The sequence below is a fragment of the Equus asinus genome, chromosome 3, assembly GCF_041296235.1.
Source record: "Equus asinus isolate D_3611 breed Donkey chromosome 3, EquAss-T2T_v2, whole genome shotgun sequence".
Taxonomy (NCBI): domain Eukaryota; kingdom Metazoa; phylum Chordata; class Mammalia; order Perissodactyla; family Equidae; genus Equus; species Equus asinus.
In genome coordinates, this window is record NC_091792.1 from 103301742 (window position 1) to 103323435 (window position 21694).

Genomic DNA, 21694 nt, shown 5'->3' on the forward strand with positions numbered 1-21694 from the left:
GGAAACCCCTATTGGGAAAGTGCCTGGAAGCCAAGGATGAGAATATTGAAGCCTTGTTCTGCCTAATAGATCAGGAAGAAACTTGTCTCCAAACTCTGCTGTGCCCACATAAACTCTTCTGTACACTAGTTGTTCCCTTTTTTAGGTCAGATACTTGTGTAGGATGGTGAATTTGTAGGGATTTGTTTTCCTCCCTGTCTTTCCTTGTTAACACTTGTGGGACTTCTACCTCAAAATTTGGCACCCACATTTAAATCCGTTACACAGAGATTTAACTTTGTATCTAACTAAGGGGTTAGAGATACTGTGAGGTTATGAACATGGTAAGGAGAATTACAAAAACACATTGTAATCATAATTGTCTATTTCCCTTAGAGTTGATTTCAGAAGTGTTGCCGATATTAACATCATTTACAAAATCATTAAATAGATTTGCAATGAGCTCTACTGGAATAAGTAAGTGAAGGTTTTATAAAGAAACCTAATGTATCCATTCTGAAGAGTTTTAATCACAAAGGCATCACAAAGCCTGTTTTGGCTTGAATAAAAGTCATGTAGAGAAAGATTAAGGAACCACTCTATATAATCAAATCGAGGAAAATTCCATATTTAAACTCAGTCATTTGGATGTCTGCTGTGTTCCTCCACTTTAGTTTGCCCCAAGAGAATCCATCACATGTCATCTAACTATCCATCTGACCCAAGGAAGATGACTACTTCTTATCTATCTGTCCATACAATCAAAGAAAAGTGTTCTTACTTCTGATCCCTTTTGCTAACTCTTAGAATCAGATTTTAGCACACAGTGACCTGCAGTAACGCTTGTGGTTTCTTATTTAATTGGCTTTAGAATCTTTGGGCTATAGTGCCTCATGAAGAGGTTGAGATAAATTACCTGTGGTGCACATCCACTTAGGAGATTGGGTTGAAATCTGGCCCACTAGAGGGTGTAGTTTTCCAGTGCAATTTTGTGGGACAGACTCACTCCCAGAGGAATGTTTTGGTTTGGGGAATGTGGTTTGGAAAAGAGTAAGGTGGAGAAAAAAGATCAATTAAGGTCCTCCACACCCAGTATCAGGCGAATCTTCACGGCTGTTACATTTTCAAGACCATGTCCTTCACTTCTCAACAGAGAAACACAATATGGGGGACTAATCATTCTTTTGTCATAGGATTAACTTTTCCTTCTTCTTGATAAACGTCCCTGGAATAGAAGGGTAGATTTTGCCATCCCCTGTCCTGTGTCATCAGGTCTCATGATAAGCAGAAAATGTTAGATTTCACAGTTGTTCAATTTCAGATAATGTGACCTTGAGGAATATTAGATGAAAGCAACTGGAATTTAAGGTGCATTTCGAAAGGGGGAATGCTGACAAGCCTTTCGTTTCCATTAGAGAAGAAGAGAGGATCCCACCTGGCTTTTAGGGGGTGGTATGTGTCATTTATTTTTCTTCCAGGTTTTAAAGTTCCGTAGAGAAATCACTGGACATTTTCCGCTTGGTGGCATGGAAGGGTTTTTAAATCCACATAATGCTGGGAATATTTAAGAGCATGCTTATTTGGCAAAGGAGAGAGCTCTGTGAGTGATCAAAACAGGGTCTGGCAACAATTTCCCTGGCATGGATTTGTGCCGCTTAGATGAACCGAGGCTGATCAAATCACTGCATCCAGCAGCTGCTGCTTAAGGCTTTTTGGTATCATCTCTGCATGGTGTTTATTAAAAGGCCAGCTACATTTAAAGGGGCATAATAACTAGAGGAATTAGTAAAGTTCAGATACAGAGCCAGATGGCTTATATATAAGTCAAGCATGCTTTGCAAAGTAGGAAGGCCCCTCTGGAGCACAGCGAATCTGTCACTAAGTCTTGCCGCCTCTTAAATTCATCGCCTTGCCCTCCATCCCCCTGGCCCAGGCCCGCATCATGTATGTCTGCATGGCTCAGCTATGGCCTGGTGTTCTCTTGCCCCTGACATCTTCCTACTGCAATCCAGTCTGCACTCTCCTATCTAATACATTGATAAAATGCTTCACAATTTAAAGTATTTTTTACATATACCATTTAATTCAATCTGTAAAATCCTTCTTCAGCTTTCTCCTTCCTTATATTTCAAGCGCTAACACTTCGGCCTTCTGACATTTGAGGTCTCCAATTTCCATTCACAGCCGTCCTTGGCTGCTCCCCTTCATGCCTCTTCCATTCCCATTAAATCTGACTCCTGCCCCTGCATCAGGCCTGTGGATTCCTGATCCTGAACTTTTGCTCTTGATACTCTCTGTAACTCAATTGCTTGTTCAATTCCTCCTAAAAATCTACGTTTTCCTGAAATTTTTCTTTAATTAGGTAAGCAGGCTTCATAATGAAATAAGATTTCTCTTAGAATTGCCAAGATTCTCAAGATTCTAGAAGCAACTCATTTTTTACTGAGGATTGTATTGTCCTGGGCACTCTGCTAGGCATTTCCACATGTATTTTTTTCTTTGAGCCTCTCAACAGCTCTTTAAGGGAGATGATAACATCTACCGCATCAGTGTTTTATATAACCGTTTATAGATGAGAAAACTGAGCCTCAGACAGCTTAATTAGCTTGCCTGGGCCCATGTGGCTAATGAAAGGCCGAGCTGAAAATGAAAGATTAATTTTCTTCCTCCTGATCCAGTGTTTTTCCCACTGCTTCCAGTGCACCACAACTGTTTGTATGATTACTATGGCTGTTTTACTGCTTGGTTGCTTATTATTGTTTTTTTAGTTTGTTCTATCATACCAATTTAGATAGATAGATAGGATATCCTCTTTTTTTTTCCCCCCAATGCCTATTACAGGACTCTGGAAACTGAAAGTACTCGATGAGTGGAAGTTGACTGATCCATTTATTTGCCAAAATACACAGATCTTTGCCTTTGAGACACTCTGCAGTTATTTCTGGGAGAAATTTCAATGAGAGTCCCATTGATTGGCACGCATGGGAGCAAATATCTGGCGCATACAAGCAGTCAGCATGACTGGTAATCAAGCCACCAACCAAAACCAGGTCAGCCAGTTCCTCAGCAGCGTTCTGCCACCCCTGAAACTCTGTGACCTGACGTCCCAGGAATTTGCTGTGTATAGATGGTCCAGAGCTCTTTGTGATTCCTCTCTGGTGGCCCCTGGACAATTATATGTACTCGTTTCATTATATTAATCAGGAAGTTTAATAGTTATTGGCATTACTAAAAGGATTGTTTAATGTCTTTGCGGTACCAGGTGCCATAGAAACCTAGTGTGAAATGCCCTTCTGAAGTGCACGCCGTGGTCTTCCTGGCTCCACAGGTGTCTGAGTCCTGTAAGCTGTTCGTCATACCATAAATATGGAAAGTCCAACCTGGGGCTGGAGCTGACTAGTTAGCTGTTTTCTCTGGGTGTGGGCCCATGTCTGCTGTGAATCAATATACGGAACAGCTAGTTAGTATTTCTGTACTGTTTTACTTGACAATCCTTATTGGTTGAAACTTTCTATATGTAAGCGATGGAGAAATTGCTACATCTTGCTGTCTCCAGTTGAAAAATTAGGCAGTCAAGACTCTCTAAGGACAAGAAAGGGAAGTCAGTGCAGGATTAAAATCCGGATATGAAGCCTCCAGGATTTTCCTCCTTTTTCAGGGCAAGAGAAACTCTCCAGGGTTCAAATGAGAGGGAGAATCTCCCATTCAGGCAGGCGTGACTTCTGGGTGCCTCAGGCAGAGAGCGGATGACAACTCCCTGCTGAACAGCTGGCTTGACAGAGAGCCAGAGTGGAGCAGTTGAGAGCATGAACTCTGGGGCCCGACCGCCTGGGTTTGAGTCCCAGTTCTGCTGTTTCTAGCTGTGTGATCTGGGAAGGGGACTTTGTATGTGCTGTGCTTTGCTCATCCATAAATAGGAGTTAGAATGGTGCTTACCTCACAAGGCTGTTATGAGCATCAAATTAGTTAATATATATATACATAAAGTATATAGACCATCATCTGGCACTCAGTAAGTGCTACGTAAGTGTTTAAGTTAAAAAAAAGGAAAGGAAAAACGCCCTTCTCTCTTTTCAGTGCTGTCAGCCCCACGGCTCTGATAACCTTCGCGGAAGAAATAGTCTTCTCTCTTATCACAATTGTGCTTTACCCTTTAAACGACACCAGTGTGGATGCAAATCTTAACTAAAATATAAAACATTCCCACCACAATCCCCATTACCCAATAATCTCGAGGGCTATTTTGGGGCCACCAAAGTCTGATTCATGTCCCAGTGCAGAGAGAAGGATGTGTGAGAGCCTGGAGTATCTTCTACAGGAAAACTGGCGGCAAAGATAGGAATACGATTCTACTTAGAAATATGTATTTAAAGTGAGTTGATTTATTGAACTTTTTCTCATTTTTCAGCTACTACTACGCAATCAAAGCGAAGGGGCCACTTCTCTCGGTGCCCCAAGCAATATAAACATTACTGCATCAAAGGGAGATGTCGCTTCGTGGTGGCCGAGCAGACGCCCTCCTGCGTGTAAGTGGAGTGCCCTGAGCCAGCGAGCGAAGGGGTGCAGAATGGTGCCAGCCTGGGTCTTGACAGGACTGGAAAGTCTGAGCTAACCAAGCCATCTGTAGGGACACGGTGCCGCTTGGTCCCGCCCCCGGGCCGCTTCTTTAGGGGCCCATTCAGGGGCTACTTCTGGAGAAACTGACGCACACTTTCCTCCTGAAACATGAATGTGCGAGAGTCCAGATCCGCTCCAGGTGGGGCTGGGTCTTGTGCTGCCTGGTGCAAGCAAAACTGTTTCTGTCCAGTGTTAAGAATGCTTTTCAGCTCAACTAAACTCCCAGGTAGTGCGAATGGAAACAAATTCTTCGGGCATGTGTTAGGTGGCTCAGAGCTAATGTAAATATGAAGGAATTTCTGCCAAATTAAAAGCTACTTTTGCAAGCGTCAATTAAGTGCAATGAAATCAGTCCTATTTATAAATAGCGATTCGCAAAGCCTGTTTAGTACAGCAGAGAATTGGGAGAAAAACACTCTTTCCAACACTTAGTAAATTGAGTCCAAGTTTAATTATACTCAAGGACAAACAACTTTTTTGCATATTTTAAATATTCATTTTATTCTAAAGAGATGTCCTTCTGCTGTGCTGTATGAGACGTTTCCTCATAGAGGAATGAGGTGATTTTTTAAAGTATAGATTTGACCTAAAGTTAATAGAAATTTTATGTTCTTCTTTGTCATTTCCCCCACTATACATTTTTTGTTTTTCATAAGTATCTCAGAACCGTGATTCCAAACCCTAATTTGGTGCAATGTTTAAGAGTCATGGACTTCTTCAAAATTTAATTATAATTAAATTTAATTTAAAAAGATAAACATACATAGATAATGCTTAGAGTAGAATAAGAATTGCTACTGTAAGGAAGTAATTTTTGAAAATGTGCCTGTGTGTGTTGGGAAAGAGAGCTGTTTTTTTTTTTTTTGTTTTGTTTTTTAATTTCATTTAGTTGCTCACTGGCTGGGGAGCATATATTGAGTTTTAAAAATATTAATGACCTTTAACCCAGCACATTTTTCTAACTGGCCCCTGTGTCTATATATTTATTTGTCTTTAACCCTGCTGCCTTCTGAAATGAAAACCACAGTTTAACCCACTGGTTCAGATCCTGGGTGCAGACCCACACACTGCTCATCAAGCCATGCTGTGGTGGGATCCCACACAGAAGAACTAGAAGCACTTACAACTAGGATATACACCTATGTACTGGGACTTTGGGGGGCAAAAAATAGAGGAGGATTGGCAACAGATGTTAGCTCAGGGCCAATTTTCCTTGCCAAAACACCCAAACCCAAACCCAAAAAACAAGGCCTTAATCTGAACACCTTCTTAGTGGTGGAATGATACAGAGTCAATGGGAGTGGAAGAGCATAGGTGTCAGAACAAAAGATAGTCAAATAGTCCTAAGTTAAGATTTTGTTTCTATCAATTATTTTTATTTATTTATTTATTTTGAGGAAGATTAGCCCTGAGCTAACATCTGTGCCCGTCTTCCTCTACTTTATATGTGGGATGCCTGCCACAGCATGGCTTGACAAGCAGTGTGTAGGTCCACACCCAGGATCTGAACCAGCAAACCCCAGGCTGCCAAAGCGAAATGTGAGAACTTAACTGCTGTGCCACCAGGCCGGCCCTGTTTCTATCGATTATAAACTGTGTTAACAATGGGTCAATTACCTTTCCTGAGCCTCAGTTTTTTTCATCTATAAAAGGGAGTAATAATATCTTCGTCTTAAGTGTGAAACATTAAACAAAATAATACAGTAAGCAAAAATACCTAACCCTAACCTGTGCATGGCACCCAGCATGGAGTAAATATTCCGTAACTCGTACCATTGGGGTGCGTGGGAGATATTCAGCCTAGCCTGGTCCTTTCAGATGACTTGCTGTAGCACGGATTCAGGCAAAACTGTCTGGCCATTGATGACTATGCTGTTTTCGGAAGCCAGAAATATCTCCTTTTGCTTGGGATCACATGAGTTCGTGGACTACTCTTTTTACATTAAAAAACAGTGTGTTTCAAATTCCCTATTAGTTTTCTCAGTATTTTCTTGGAATGAGGATGATTTGTTTCCAGATAGATAATTTTTATTTGTTCATGCAGCACAGTTCATTTAAGCAGTATTACAATGTGGTTGGGCCATGAACTTGGGAACCAAACTTCCTGCTTTTGAATACCAGCCATGCTCTCTTAGCTTCTCTATACCTCAGTTTCTCCATCTATAAAATGGTGTTAATAATAGCACGAACCTCAAAGGTTGTTATAAGGATCAACTGAGACATTGCTTATGAATCTCTTAGAGCAGTGTCTAGTGATTATTTCAGAACAGTGATTCCAAATCCTGATTTTGTGGTGTTCTCAAGGGTTATGACCATCTTTAAAAATTATTGTTATTCTTTTTTTACTCTTTTTTGTGTGTGTATGTGAGGAAGATTGGCCCTCAGCTAACAACATCTGTGCCAATTTTCCTCTTTTTGCTTGAGGAAGATTGTGGCTGAACTAACATCCGTGCCAATCTTTCTCTATTTTATGTGGGATGCTGCCACAGTGTGGCTTGAGGAGCCATGCCAGGTCCGCATCTCAGATCTGAACCTGAAAACCCCCGGCTGCCAAAGCAGAAAGCGCGAACTTAACTACTACGCCACCGGCTGGCCCCTTTAAAAATTATTTTTTATTTTATTTTGTAAAATATTTACTAATAAAAACTCATGTATTCATTTACTAATCATTTAATAAACACATACTAGGATCTTGCACTCGTTGCCTCCTCTGCTCCATTGAAATGGCCACCAGCCGATACATTATTAGTTGGATAAGAAGTGAAATAACATGAGAGCCACTATAACTGCCTATGTAAAGTTTTGACCTTTCCGCATGGCTTCGTTGGGTTATAACTTACAAGAAGTACTGCTTACTGGGAAATTCAATTAAAACATGGTTAAGCCACTGAACCCAAAGCTTACAATTAGAAAAAACGTTCTAAAAGAACAGCAAGTCATTGTTGTGTATTTTATGGACAAAGTTATTGTTTAAAAATGTCATATTTAGTAAATTTGTTAGAGAAACATTTAAGCTAATTGGAAGAGACTATATTTGTAAGATTTTAATTATGCTCTTAAAAAACTGTTTAAATCTCCCTCCCACACATACAATTAAAAGTGATGTTTTTCCCCCAGTTCCAGGGCTATGTGCAAGAGATTTTTGAAATTTCCTAATATTTCTAAGCTCTCTTCCTGTTATTTTGACCTTGCAAGAAAAATATCTGGCCCTCTTGCAGGAAGCAATTTTCCCTCAACATCCTGGGTCCTTTGTAATAGATGGCGTTAGGTGTCTTTTCTCCTTTGCTTGCATTGAATCTCACCTTTCAATTGATGGTTGTGACTGAGCTAGTTTTTTTTGTTTTTTGAAACATTGTCCAGCTACAATATTGGTACTAAGGGATCTCCTTACTTGAGAAATACAGGCTTTGTGGGAAGTAACTGCTTTGGCTCTTAAAATGAATACAAATAAAATATATATAATGTATTTTAATATATATATAATGAACATAAATAAAATATAAACTGTAGAATAGCCTGGCAATAGATCTTTTCTTAAAAACATAAAGCAAAAAAATAAACAAGGTTGCACAGAAATCTTTTCAAGAAGCAGAATTTCATCTTTTTGAGATTTAAATGATTGTGTATATGACCAGTATCTCTTTGTGTTTTGAGTGAGTCTGAGGAGAAAAGAGGAAAAATATTTGTTAATGCAAAGGTCCTGCTGTTACAACATATAATTTTGGTTTTAAAATGTCCTCAGACAAACACCTTTTGTATTTTTTAAGTATCTGACACAATTCAGAGAATACTATGGACAGTCCCCAAATCACTGAGCCTTTAGCTCGTTGAGCGTTACTCAAACAAGTCTTGGCTTGGTCAAACGGATCTGTACCTGTCACCTCAGACGTGGGGCATCTGGTGAGTTGAGGTGAATCCTAAGACTGTATTGATAGAGAGTTGAGAGGATGAGGGAAGTGACAGTCCCACTTGGGAGAGCTTGTTGATTTTGGTCATTCTGTTTTATGAAGGGCGTGGAGAAGGGGGGCCGTTTAGAGGAGAGGGGAAGGAATGGTGTACAGGTCTGCAAATGTGGCCTTCGAGGATCAGATAAAGGAACTGGAGAAGCTAAGACCCATTGCATTTGGGGGGATGTAGTTGGGGAGGTGGTGAACAGCCGAGCATTCCCTAATCTGTGAGCCCTCCTCGCAGTCGAACTAGCACTGACCGCTGACGGACGGAAGTTACCAAGAGAGAGGCTGGGGGGTGGGCTGGGGGAATCTTGTTGAAAAACATTTGTGGACCTCTCTATGTATTGCATGTTTGATCGTATAAAACAGCACAGTTTCTTAATGATTCATAATAAGAGAGCTTGGGCACACTGAAGCTGTTCGTATTGCCCTCCAATGAAATGGGAAGTCCTGAGGATTTTTGGATTCCTTGTCCTGGAGGTATTTAAGTCCTTGGGAGTGCTCTGGAGGAAATTTTATCATGCTCTCCCTTTACCTTAGAATCGAAAATTTCAGAATGAATTTTAATAAATTGTCCTCATCTCTGTTTATTTGTACTAGACATATTGTTCATAATGATCAAGTGATGACAGGTTTTCAGCAAAGAAAGTGAAATTACTCATGAACACAGTGGTTGTACAGTTTAAAAAAATTTTTTTAAAGGAACTGTGTCCTTTATTAATTCGAAGAAATGAAAACGATGGTAGTTTCTTAAGAAAAGAAATAGTAGAGATTCCTGCAAGTCTTGCGTTTTCACCCTGTGGCCCTCCTCTTGTTTTGCTTTTCCAGCTGTGACGAAGGCTACGCCGGGGCACGATGTGAGCGCGTTGACTTGTTTTACCTAAGAGGAGATAGAGGGCAGATTTTAGTGATTTGTTTGATAGCAATTATGGTCATTTTTATCATTTTGGTGGTCAGCATCTGCACATGCTGTCAGTAAGTATTTGTACGTTTAATTTTAAGTCAGTCTGAGAGATTGCATCTTGCTCTCTTTTCTTTCCTTTCTTCTTTCCTTCCTACCTTTTCTCTTTCCTTTTTGCTTTAATTTAAATAAATCACTTTTTGAGGTTTGCCATCATTTATATTGAAGTATTTATAATAAACCACATGATATATGATTTCTGTCATTTTGCTGAGCATAATTAATATAATTTAAAATAAAATTTGTATAAGTCTCTTAATTTAAAAAAAAGAGGGAGGAGCAAAATGGATGAAGGTGGTCAAAGGGTACAAACTTCCAGTTCTAAGACAAGAAGTCCTGGGGATGTGAGCATGGTGACTAGAGTTAATGACACTGTATTGTATACTTGAAAGTTGCCTGGAGAGCACATCTTAAAAGTTCTCATCCTGAGAAAGAAAAATTCTGTAACTATGTGAGGTGATGGATGTTATTTAAACTTATTGTGGTGATCATTTTGCAACATATACAAATATCAAACCATGCTATACACCTTAAACTAATACATTGTTTTATGTCAATTATAGCTTCATTAAAAAAGCCAATTATTTAGTCCTAAAGTCAGTCATATTTTATGTGGGTTTGTTAGTAAGCTAAAGAAGACTCTCGTTTTCTTAAACACAATAACTTTGAAAGATAGAAACAAACATTTTTTTTCCTGGCCACATTAAAATAACGAATTTTATTTACAAAAGATGAGTACGCTGTTCTTCTTGTCTTTTCATTTTGTACCACAACTTTGGGAATCAAGAAACACCTTTCTTTTTCTCTGAGACAGAGTGGCTTGGTACAATTCTTAAAGTAGTTTCTTTTGGAAACCCATCAAATTTTTATCAGGACTCCTGTAGTATGCTAAAAAGGTGGTTTTTTTTTACGCGCTATCTTCTTGTTTTGAGAAGCTAGCCTAGCTTCCTGAACTGTTACATTACTTTTGGGCCATGGAACACACCAGAAGAGGGTGCCTCATGACCCTTTTCTTTACAACATTCTCGGTAGAAAAACATTAGCATAGTTCCCGGGAGACTAGAGTCTTTGATTTTTGTCTCAGTCCTACCGTTAAATATCTTTGAGATCTTGGACAAATTTCCTAGCATCTTTAAACTTTAATTTTGTCTTCTGTAAAATGAGAGAATTAAACCAGATAATCTGTAGGATTCCTTCTAGCTATAAAATTGAAACATATTTTTAAAATTTTACCTACTTTATGGCAAAAAGGAATTTTGATATGCCAGATTTGGGGTGGAACTGAGAAATGGCCTATTTTGTTACATTAATTTTGAATTATACTTTAAGAAAACTGGACTGCCATCCAGAATATCGAGTACATTTCTTAATGAATGTGTCTAGAAGCTTTATTAACAAATCCAGAGGCTGCTTTCACTTTCTTGGTTTTCTTATGTCTGTTTCCAATTTGTACTATTTATTTGCACATTAAATAATTCTTATCAGTCTATTTTGTAAAATGACTTGGCCTGAAAAATTTTCTTGTGCCAATCAAGCTCATCACCAATCAGGTACCATCTTCTTTGTGTTTTGTTAACTCTACTCCATCCACACTGCTGCCCATTGTGGCTATCACGTGAGCCTGGAAAAAGAGATGGGTTAAGAGAGAACCTAAAATATTTACCAAAAAAAGGAAACCTATGCGTTTTTAACATTCTAGAAATAAGATCACACAGGCTCTCTTGATGATTAATTTTGTGTTCACTAAATTAGTTTTGTTTTGACTAAAATGTTCACTGAGATGAACTAATAGGCCTATGCTCATTTCCAACACTTTATTTTCCAAGTCCTCTTCGGAAACGTCGTAAAAGAAGGAAGAAAGAGGAAGAAATGGAAACTCTGGGTAAAGACATAACTCCAATCAATGAAGATATTCAAGAGACTAGTATTGCTTAATGGTGAGTGCGATAAACTTGGTAGATGGGAAACTAGTCAGGTGACATTGACCTGTGAAAAGGGGCTGGACTCCGTCCAGGAAATCCTTGATTGGAATTCGATTATGTTAAAAACATCTAAAAATAAATTAACATTTTTTCATAAAATCTGAAGCCCAATACAAGACTTTCTCCTTATTTTATAATTTTTCCTTCTCATTTTTGGGCAAAAGAAGAGGTATTTTAGTTTAGACATCTCATGTTGAAAGAAAATAACAATAGCAATGTTTTCGTAATAACTTTATTTATTCAGCATACCATATGCCAACCACTGTTCTGAGCACTTTAAATGTTGTATCCGTTAGGATCCCAGCAGGAGTCACAAATCCTCTTGGATGATCTAACAAAGAGGTTTTTTTTTTTTTTTTTTTTGAGGAAGATTAGCGCTAAGCTAACATCTGCTGCCAATCCTCCTTTTTTTGCTGAGGAAGACTGGCCCTGAGCTAACCTCGTGCCCATCTTCCTCTAGTTTATATGTGGGATGCCTGCCAGAGCATGGCTTGCCAAGCGGTGCCATGTCCACACCGGGGATCCCGCCGGTGAACCCCAGGCCGCTGAAGCTGAAGGTGCAAACTTAACCGCAGCGCCACCAGGCCGGCTTCTCTAATAAAGAGATTTTGATGAACGGACTGGGAGAGCAGGGTTGAGGGAACCCACAGGAAGGTTGAGGCTCCTGGCTTCTAGCAATGGCAGGAGGCTTTCCCCGTCCCGTGTCTGGAAGGACCTGGGAGTGTTACCTTGGCACCGAGGTTGGCCCCTGCAGGTTCCACCAGTCAGGAGCCGTAGCTGCGGAGAGAAATAGGCACTGCAGGAGCCTAAACAAGGAAGGAGGCAGGAAACAGAGAAAAAAAACCTCACACCCTCTTTCCTTCTGCCTTCAGATTTTCAGCAGATGCCTCCCACTAGCCAAACCCAATCAGAATGGGAGAGCAAGGGAGCCCTTGTGATGCAAGCTGGAGGTCAGCCCCCTGGAGCGCAGCGCAGGGCGGAGAACCGCTCTGTCCCAGGGAGCGTGGAGCATAACTAGCACAGCTAGCTGGGGTAGTTTGAGCTGTAATGGCTTCAAACCCAATCAGAATGGTTTAAAACAAAGGAAATGATTGGCTCGCATGAACTGGCAGTCCAGAGGGAAGGTGGTCTTCACACTTGGGTGAACCCGCGGCTCCCACGTTCTTTCTTTCTGTTCACTGTGGGAAGAGCTGGCTTGGTGCTTGGCTCGTTCCTCTTAGCAGAGGCCAGTAGCAGTTGGGGCCACATGCTTCCCTGTTCACATCCAGCAAGAGAGAGCGGTGACTTTTCCATAGCTCTCAGCAGTACAAAGACTCTCCTTTCCCAGAAACTCCCACCAGCATAAGAGGGAATAGTAAATGCTTATTGAGAAATTATAATGTTCTCCTAACTTATTACCAGGGGGACAGTAATGAACTGAAAACAAAAATGCTGGCTCTAGATTTTTTTTAATTGCATAGTACATTTCTTTTAAATGGCTTGCTGTTTTTTTCCTTATTCCTACAGGCTATGAAAGTACCTCCAGACTGGTGGCCAGCTGCAAAATGCCTTGCTCGTTTGAAAATGGACAGAATGTGTCTCAGGAAAACAGCTAGAAAAATGAATTTTAAATAGTGTATTTACTTTTTGTTTGTAATGTTAGTTTGTGTTTACTATTGTTTTTATAATAATAATAATAAGTAATTTTATTATTGCTTAGTAATTGGGAAAAAGCACCCAGTTAAGAAGGGAAATTTTAATAAACTTCCAATTAAGTTTTACTAGTCACCAGGATTACTAGTCAAACAAAAAAAAAAAGCAGGAAGGAGTTTAGACCTTAGGAACTGAATTAGTAAAAAAGCCACCACTTATCCAACATTTACTATGTGCTAAGAGTTTGAAATATATTATTTCCATTAATCCTTTGAAGAGCCTAGGAGATATCTACTATGATCCTCATTTCCCATATGTGGAAACAGGCCCAAAGAAGGTAAGTAAACTAACCCAGAATTACAGGGTTAGGAACTGGTGGATCTGGAATTGGAACCAAGATTTACCCAGGTTCAAAGTTTGTGCTCCTAACCATCATTTTTGTTCATCCAAGTCAGTGCAGCCTGACTCACTAGTAGAACCCAGGACCTTATACTGAACTGCGTTTTGCCATGACTCTGAGGTCTGGGGTCATTTTCCTGCAGAAACTCAGAATGCAGGATCCTGGATATATGTTACTGTTATCACCACGCTTTCCATAGCATTGTGTTTTATTACGTTCCTTTGCTCCTTTCTAAATTCTCAGTGACATGAATAAATTCTACATTAGTAAAGCAAATAGATTTGCCCCATAGCTAGGGTAGTGAATAGGGATGGAAGATAAATACCTGACAGTCTTTAAACCCCAGGTAAGTGTTTATGCTCACTAAAGTATAAAGAATCGCACTGGAAGAAGCTGGTTATCCCAGGGTAATGGTCAGTGACAGCACCGCAGAACCCAAGCGAGACTGATTGTGACCATATCCTCATTTTCGTTCTTCTGAAAAAACACTTCCTGGGGTTGCTCTCAGGTGAATTTTGGTGCAATGAAATCATGACCATAATCATCTATTACTTAGGACTCTCTTGCCAAATGCTTCTTCAACTCCACGGTACATTTGATAAAGACTCTTTTAAACTTGAAAAAGCAAAATCTACATTTAGCCAATATTCCATAGAATACAGAACTTTCTACATTGACTGGGTGGGTCATTCACAAAAAGTGATGGAAGGTGTCCCCAAATTGCTGCATTTTGGCTGTTGTGCCTGTCAGCCAAGCATCTTCTTTTCCAGAATCTTTCCAAGTTTTACTTTGCAGCGTAGGCTGCATACACAAAGTGAAGGCAGAGAATTCCGACACAAGGTGAAGTCGTTTCTCACCTCTATCACTCGTCGTGTTTTGAGTGAGGCTGAGGCTGTGCTTCTGTATAACACAGAAATAGCTCAAGTATCAATAAGAGCAAAGTCAAACAACTGCTAACTTTCTAAATCTATTTTTTCTCCTAACTTAATGGCCCTTGTTGAAATAGGATTATATCCAACTGATCCATGTTATGTATGCTTTATTTTCAAAAGCCCCCTTCTGGGCTCATTCATTTCTTCTCTTTCTCAATTTTCTTTGACACTAAGAGCATTTGAAACATGCTTGTTAGAGCATTTAAAAACAAAAAACAATGCTCTTGGTGTTTCTTCTTTCCTGAACCGAGGTTGATTGACCAATGGAATCTCTCAAGACGATTCAGGCTTGGAAAGTTTGTTTTGATCCTAAAATGTTAATGATGTCTCTTGAAATTTGGTAGGTCTAATGTCAAGAAAGAACCTCAAAGATTTTCATATCTTTTCAAAATGTGTTTTATAATTGTTTTGCTTATACTAAATGACCTTGTTTATGTACACTGTCAATATTATCATGTAACAAATAAATTTATTTTTAAAACAAAGCATACATATATTTACTTCGGAATTTTCTGTTAAATGAATTATTAATAGAAATAAATTTGAACATTATTGCTGTAAAAAACCTTATATTTTATAGAGACTACCTCTAATATGTTGGAAATAGTCTCTACTGACCACATGTTTTCTTGGAAACTAAAGAATGTGGAATTGTGGTGGACACAATTGAGATTGTCTGCCCAACAGCCTGGCCATATTTTGAACCCCACCTTCAGCTACATTTGGTTGGTTTAAGGTGCGCACTTAATTGGAGTCATTCTAGGGGCATTGGGAACTTGAACCGAAGTTAGTCTTCTTCGGGATTTTGGGGTATAAAAATGTCCATTTTGAAGCTATTGGCAGTCATGTTTTGCTCCAAGTGGACCAGAAAAGCAAAAGAAGCTAGTCAGAGCAGAACAGAGATGACACTCAAGGTCCCTGACAGTCTGAGTCCCCGTTACATGTGTTCTCAAAGTTTAGCCTTACGCCATTCCTGTCTGTGGGCGCCATGATGCATGTTAGTATCTTTATAATAAATTCCTCATTTGGCTTAAACTAGTTCTATTTGGGTTTCTGTAACTTGGAACCAATACCCTGATCGACTCCAATGCATCATGAGATTGTGGACAACAGTTTCTTAAAGCAGAAATGACATTCTATGTCATCTATGAAACAGATATCAAATTTATGAAACAGAATATCACATTATGGTGTTCAAATCGTGCCTTTAATTGTATTAGAGGATCATTTCTAGTAACAATATTCAATTTTCACCATATGGCCATTCAGGACGGTGGTTGGAGGGGAACATGGAGAGGGAGCAGGGAGTTCAGCAAGCGTCGATTGGGAACCTTCTGTACTCTGGGTGCTATGCCACCCACTAGGACAAATGCTAAGGAGGAATAGACAAGGTCCTGTAGGAAGTTTACAGTTTAGAGGAAGAAATAGCTACTTACTGATCATTTCAGTACCATTTGGTGCTCTGAGAGAGGCTCAGGTTATCACGGGATCAAGGAGGAGGGTGACAGCCACTTTGGAAGGAATAAGGGAAGACTCCTGAAGGCAATTACATCTGAGCTGATGACTGGCTCTGAGAAATAAAGGTCTCTGCCCCGAATTTCAGTAAGTCCGGATATTTCTAGGATTCTTGTCAAATTCTACGGAATTTCTTGGAAAGCTCTAGCAGTGGAGGGACGGGTGGGTGTTGCTACAAGAGAATAAGAGAAGAGAAGGAAGCAAGGCTTCATGCTTTGTTCCAGAATGCTCAGGCATGACAGAGTAGAGTATATGGGCATACGAGCTGGGAGGTGAGAGGTTCCTGCTTCCAATGATGTTATATTATTAAATCATGGGCTGAGATAAGGGGAGAGTTTTTGATTTCTTTCCTGAAGTGGATTATTTCGGCCTTTCGCATTTCGTACTCTATATCTTTGCTCATGGTGTAGGCAAGTTACATAGAGAGTGGGGGAAAATGTTCTGGGTCAAATAGCTTTCTATTTGGATAAGGTCCTGGTTTGCGCAAAATTTTGTGAATGAAATCCAGGACGTATTTCAGTTCCCTTGGCTTTAAGACCAAGCTATTGACTTAATGAGACCTTCATTTTAGTATATCCTGCAGAGATTTTATGAAAGCCTAAATATATTGGTGCATTCTATCATTCATTCATTCAAAAGTATTTAATTAAGTACCAACCTAGTGCCAAGTACCTTAGGTGCTGGGCCCTCATTAGTGAAGAAAACAGTTAAAAATATCTGTGACCTCATGGAGCTTGTATTATAGTGGATACACACTTTCATAGCATGGAATTTAAAACAAGGCTCAGCCAAGAAGTTATGTTATCCAGAGGACATTGTCACTGACTTTTAACCTATCCCGCTGTTTTGGAGCATGAAACTGAAGATAGCATTTACAGAATGACTCAGTATATGGTAGAATGAGTAGATTTCTCTTGATTGCCAAATAATGTACATATTTTAATAATGACTGTCAAGAGCAAAAAAAGTTTAACTATGTTCCTTTGGTATAAAAATCTTGGTTTATACATTTTTTTTTTTTTTTTGCTATGGTTGATGAATGTGGGTGCTGCATTTGGGCATCTGCTCTTCTTCAAAGAATTCTCTATACTTCAGAATATTTTTCTGCAAAGTAACCTGTTTCCACATGATCATCTTTGGCAGCTGAGCGTTAATACTGGAACATAAAGTGCAAATAGTCTATTCTTGCCTGTTTGCTAATGTTACTGGATCCTGGGAATGCGTATCTTATAATAACATCTAGTTGGCACTTCTGTAAACCATTCTTCTCTGGGACCTGTCAGCTATTGGTGTTTGAAGTAGTCTGAAATTCTATATTAGGAAACTAAATAAGCTATAAACCTCCAAAAACTATATCAGCGATTATTTTCAGGAGAGAAATTATTAGGAATGTTTCTGCTATTGCAAATTTCAAAATGTGGATCTCTAGGTATGTTTAGTCAACAATTACAGTCAGTACTTGTATTCTAAAAGAAATGTTTAACCAAAAATGTTTTTAAAGACTTTTTCCTCCACATTTTGTTCTTCTTACTCAAGTTTAAGCTACAAAAATAAAAATAAATGTGTGACAGAGGTACTTCAAGAGGGGTTTTCTTTTTTATTCTCCTTCAGTTTTTTTAAAATAAGTCAAACAAACAAAATTCTTCACCAACACAGAACTCCTTAATGTCACTTGCTGTGGCAAGTGTAATTATTCTTATAAGATGTAAGCAGAATAATAAAAGATTTTGAAACTCTGTGATCCAAGCTAGATAACTATTTTCTGTATGTTGGGTTTTAGTAAAAAGTCAGAGAGAACCTTTATCTGACTTACTCTCTAGAAGCATTTTTGAACACTTCTAAATATTAATTTTAATAATTAAATACTAATTAAAATACTAATTTTAATAAACCTGTTTCTGGCGTATTCTTTTTTAACACCCTAGGAACATTTGTTTACTCAATGAACCGGAACTAGAAATTCTAAAAATAATAATTTACACAATGTTTTTTGTTTGGTTGGTAGGTTTCGTTTGTTTTACTCCTAAAGTAAAGGTACTCTACTCTTGGGTACTGTCCCACTGTGCCTCCTCACTCCACTGCGCTTCATAATATCTCAACTCTTGGGGCCGGCCCGGTGGCGCAGCGGTTAAGTTCGCACGTTCCACTTCTCGGCGGCCTGGGGTTCGCTGGTTCGGATCCCGGGTGCGGACATGGCACTGCTTGGCAGCCATGCTGTGGTAGGCGTCCCACGTATAAACTAGAGGAAGATGGGCACGGAAGTTAGCTCAGAGCCAGGCTTCCTCAGCAAAAAGAGGAGGACTGGCAGTAGTTAGCTGAGGGCTAATCTTCCTCCAAAACAAAACAAAACAAAACAAAACAAAAAAATATCTGAACTCTTGAGCAAACCAGTGTTCCCCATCATTCTATAAAAGGTGAAGGGATAGGGGGACACTGGCTTGTGAACTATTGCAATGCCAAGGCTACAAGCGTAGGATCTTTATACAGACAGATCTAGGCTACAACCCCAGGTCTGTCACTGACTGGGAGGCCCTGGACAAGTTACTTCAACCTACTCTTGCTCTCACCACCAAGGGGAAAATAAATAATAAATAGGGTGCGTTGAGAGGACTAGATGAGATAATGCCTGCAAAATGCTTAGCCCAGCACTTGGGATATTTTAAGCACTCTCTAAGTAAGGGTTCAATTAATGTTAGTTATTATTAGTAAGATCAATAACAGTGATGATGATGATGATGATGATGTTCTTTAATCACTCTTAAGGAAAACAAGAAATTCTTTTTGGAAGCTGAGTCACTGCATTGACAGTGAAAGTACTCTGTATTTTTAAGTTTTTATGATCCCTATGGGAAGGAATGTCTTTCTACTCTTGTCGGGACAAGCCATGTTTAGGTGAAGAATTCCAGCTCAGTGACTGGTCCTAAGAAATTGCCTCATTTCTCTCCCTATGTTCCTCCTCTCTCCCTTCCCTACTCCCCCCTCGAAAGTACTCAAGGAGAAAAATTAAGGAAGAATTATTAGAATGCTATTGAAAATAATTAGAGGCCTAATAATTTTTAAATTATGCTGAGATAATTTAGCTATTTTTGGAAGTAGAGTTGGACTTTACTGCTTGTACACACAACATCACTGGAGGTGTCAGAAATAGCTTGGGCCAGGGACGGGAATAACCTCTCGTGTTTGCTATTCACAATGTGCCTGCACGGTAAGAATTATTATACCCATTTCCCTGATAATAAACCTAAGGCTCAGGAAGCTTAAGTACCCTTGCAAATCTTATTACTAGTAAATCATTGTCAACTGCCTCTTAATTTTGGTATCTCAGACTTTGATATAAACGTGCACTGAAATTATCTACCTGCCAAATGAAAAGAAACAGAAATGTGTTGTTCTGGACTGCCAGTTGGTTAAATAACTGATTACCAAGACTATGTGGTTGACAAAACTTTGAGACATTTTGAAAAGTGAAATAGTGAACAGGAATAAAATAAGAGGATTCTGTAGCAACCAGCTGATTAGTTTTTTGTTTGTTTTTAAAATGCAAACTTTCAGCCAGGTTTAACAGGCTTAGCTATTTTTTCTTAAGTTAAAATATCTGAAAATAGGAGAGAAGGACATTGAGTATATGAATAAAACATATAGATTGAACAAGATGGCATGCTCACTAATGTAAGGAATGCATATTGTGCTCTTATTAGAGAGTATTTAATTTGATGAGACCAAGTAATTTTTCGAACCACAAAGGATACGAAGAGGTAAACAGCCTGTAAAGTATTTAGCTGTTCCTGAAGCTTTTACAAATAGTAAAGCTTTACACAAATTGGTGTAATTTAAAAAATATTTTTCCAATAACCAAAATTAACTCCACATTGCTCGAGTCTCTTGAATTCAATGAAACTTCGTTAATTTAAACCCCACCAATCTAGAATTTGTCACCGTTCAGGCTGGATTAGGCAGATGTTTACCTTCATGATAATTAAGAAGTAGTATTTTTAAAAAATCATAGGGGAGATGTTAATGTTGTAAACCTTTCCAATACATTGAAAATTACACTTTAACATCTTTTTTCATGGTAATAACGTCACCTCATGCGACATCAGTCACTTGTTTAAAATCAAACTTTTCATTTTTGTAAATCACCTTCAGATTCTAATTCACTTGGTTACATGTCACTGAAAGCTGACAGTGAACATGCACACACGTGTTCTAAGTGCAGGGAGAGTGGAGAGGAGAACAAGAGACAGAGTAGTTTTTCTAGTAGGAGAAAAGACATATACACAAATAGTTATAATAAAAAGCCACGTAAGTGCGTTCATTCATCCAATGAATATTCAGCATTTACTATATGCATAGCATAGGGCCAAGGGCTCAGGATAACAGGATGAACTAGCCTTGGTCTGTGGCCCCAAGAATTTTGTTCTCTAACAGAGAAAATGAGAGTTTTACATGTGCAAATAATCCCTTGCTAGTATGGGCTAGGTATTGAAGGGATTAGGGAAGACTGCTCAGAAGCGGTGGCAGCCATCTAGGCCTGGAAGAATGAGTGGGATGTGATAGGGAAGTAGAGATAAGAAGGCGTTCCTCTAGGGAGGTTCAAGCTGAGATCAAACTAACCCTTTCCTGCTGGGTCATCATCTGTGTGGAGAGGCTCTGAGTTACCTCAGTAGCCCACTTTGAAGCAATGGCTGGTCAGCCTATGACCAGGAGGTAAGGGATATTCATTCTCTTCCTGTTCCAGATGCTGCCTCACTTACTTTTCCTTAAAGTGAATCTGTACTGGACACCTCTGTAGCATCCCCATTTCAGTGTTCAGGATAAGAACAGGTAGGGAAGAATTTGGACCCAATCAGGGTCATCCCAGGCCTTCAGAGGGACTCCCAGGGCCTATCTCTCTACTTCCCCCTCACAGTATTCTCCCTTCAGATACCCTCTCTCCTCCCTGTTCCATGCAATCTAGTTCCTCTTTCCTAATCCGGTCTCAGTCTCCTCAGGTTCTTCTGGTGTCTCACGAGTTTAGTAGCTTTAGTCATCGAATGCCTGTGTCTTTTCACAAGAAGGGATGGGCTTTATCTTGAGGTCTGCTAGCTTCTTTCCTTCCCCCTTTCTAGGTAAGGTGGAGAAATATAGAGGGCTTCCATGATTCTTTATTAAGTATGCAATCAAGCAAACCATTCTCCACATACCCATCCCAAAGTAATCTGTGTCCCCATTATTAGAGAATTTTTTACACTATTTCTTGGAAACTAATATCTCGGCATTATTATGCTTGGCAAGGATTTCTGCCTCCCACTCCCACCCCCTGAATTACATCACAAAGCTTTCTCTCTTTAATAAAGAGCACCTTAGGAAAGGGGAGGAGATGAGTTCATCCCACTACAGAACTTTAGATAAGGTCTAAGTCCTGGGAGGGAAGAGGAGCTGGATCTTTTCTATTGGTAAGAGATCTATAGGCTGGATGAGAGATCAATAAGAAAGTAGGGAGAAGAATTTCACTTGGAGACAGCAACCATTACAAGTAAGATTATGTGGGTTTGTAAATATGGGACACATTTGGAGAAGGCTGTATGGAAGAATGTTGAGAGATAAGAGAAAGACACCCAGTCAAATTTGAATTTCAGATGAACAAAAAATAACATTTTCGTATAAATATGTTCTAAACATTGCTGTTTAACTGGACATTCTGTATTTTTATTTGCTAAATCTAACAACCCCAGTATGGAAGAGCC

At 39.3% G+C, this 21694-nt stretch overlaps 1 protein-coding gene and 1 long non-coding RNA gene across 2 annotated transcripts in view; one reads left to right on the top strand and one right to left on the bottom strand.

The window, feature by feature from the left end:
- BTC (betacellulin) overlaps positions 1–14978 on the top strand; it is a 43958-nt gene extending 28980 nt beyond the window's left edge. The window contains exons 3-6 of the mRNA XM_014865120.3: positions 4388–4505; positions 9375–9521; positions 11334–11444; positions 12996–14978. Coding sequence (XP_014720606.1) covers positions 4388–4505; positions 9375–9521; positions 11334–11442 — 374 coding nt within the window. The 3' untranslated portion in view covers positions 11443–11444; positions 12996–14978. The remainder of the gene's footprint in view (positions 1–4387; positions 4506–9374; positions 9522–11333; positions 11445–12995) is intronic.
- LOC139044851 (uncharacterized) overlaps positions 4520–21694 on the bottom strand; it is a 41048-nt gene continuing 23873 nt past the window's right edge. The window contains exon 4 of the long non-coding RNA XR_011502187.1: positions 4520–9426. This is a non-coding gene — a long non-coding RNA (uncharacterized lncRNA). The remainder of the gene's footprint in view (positions 9427–21694) is intronic.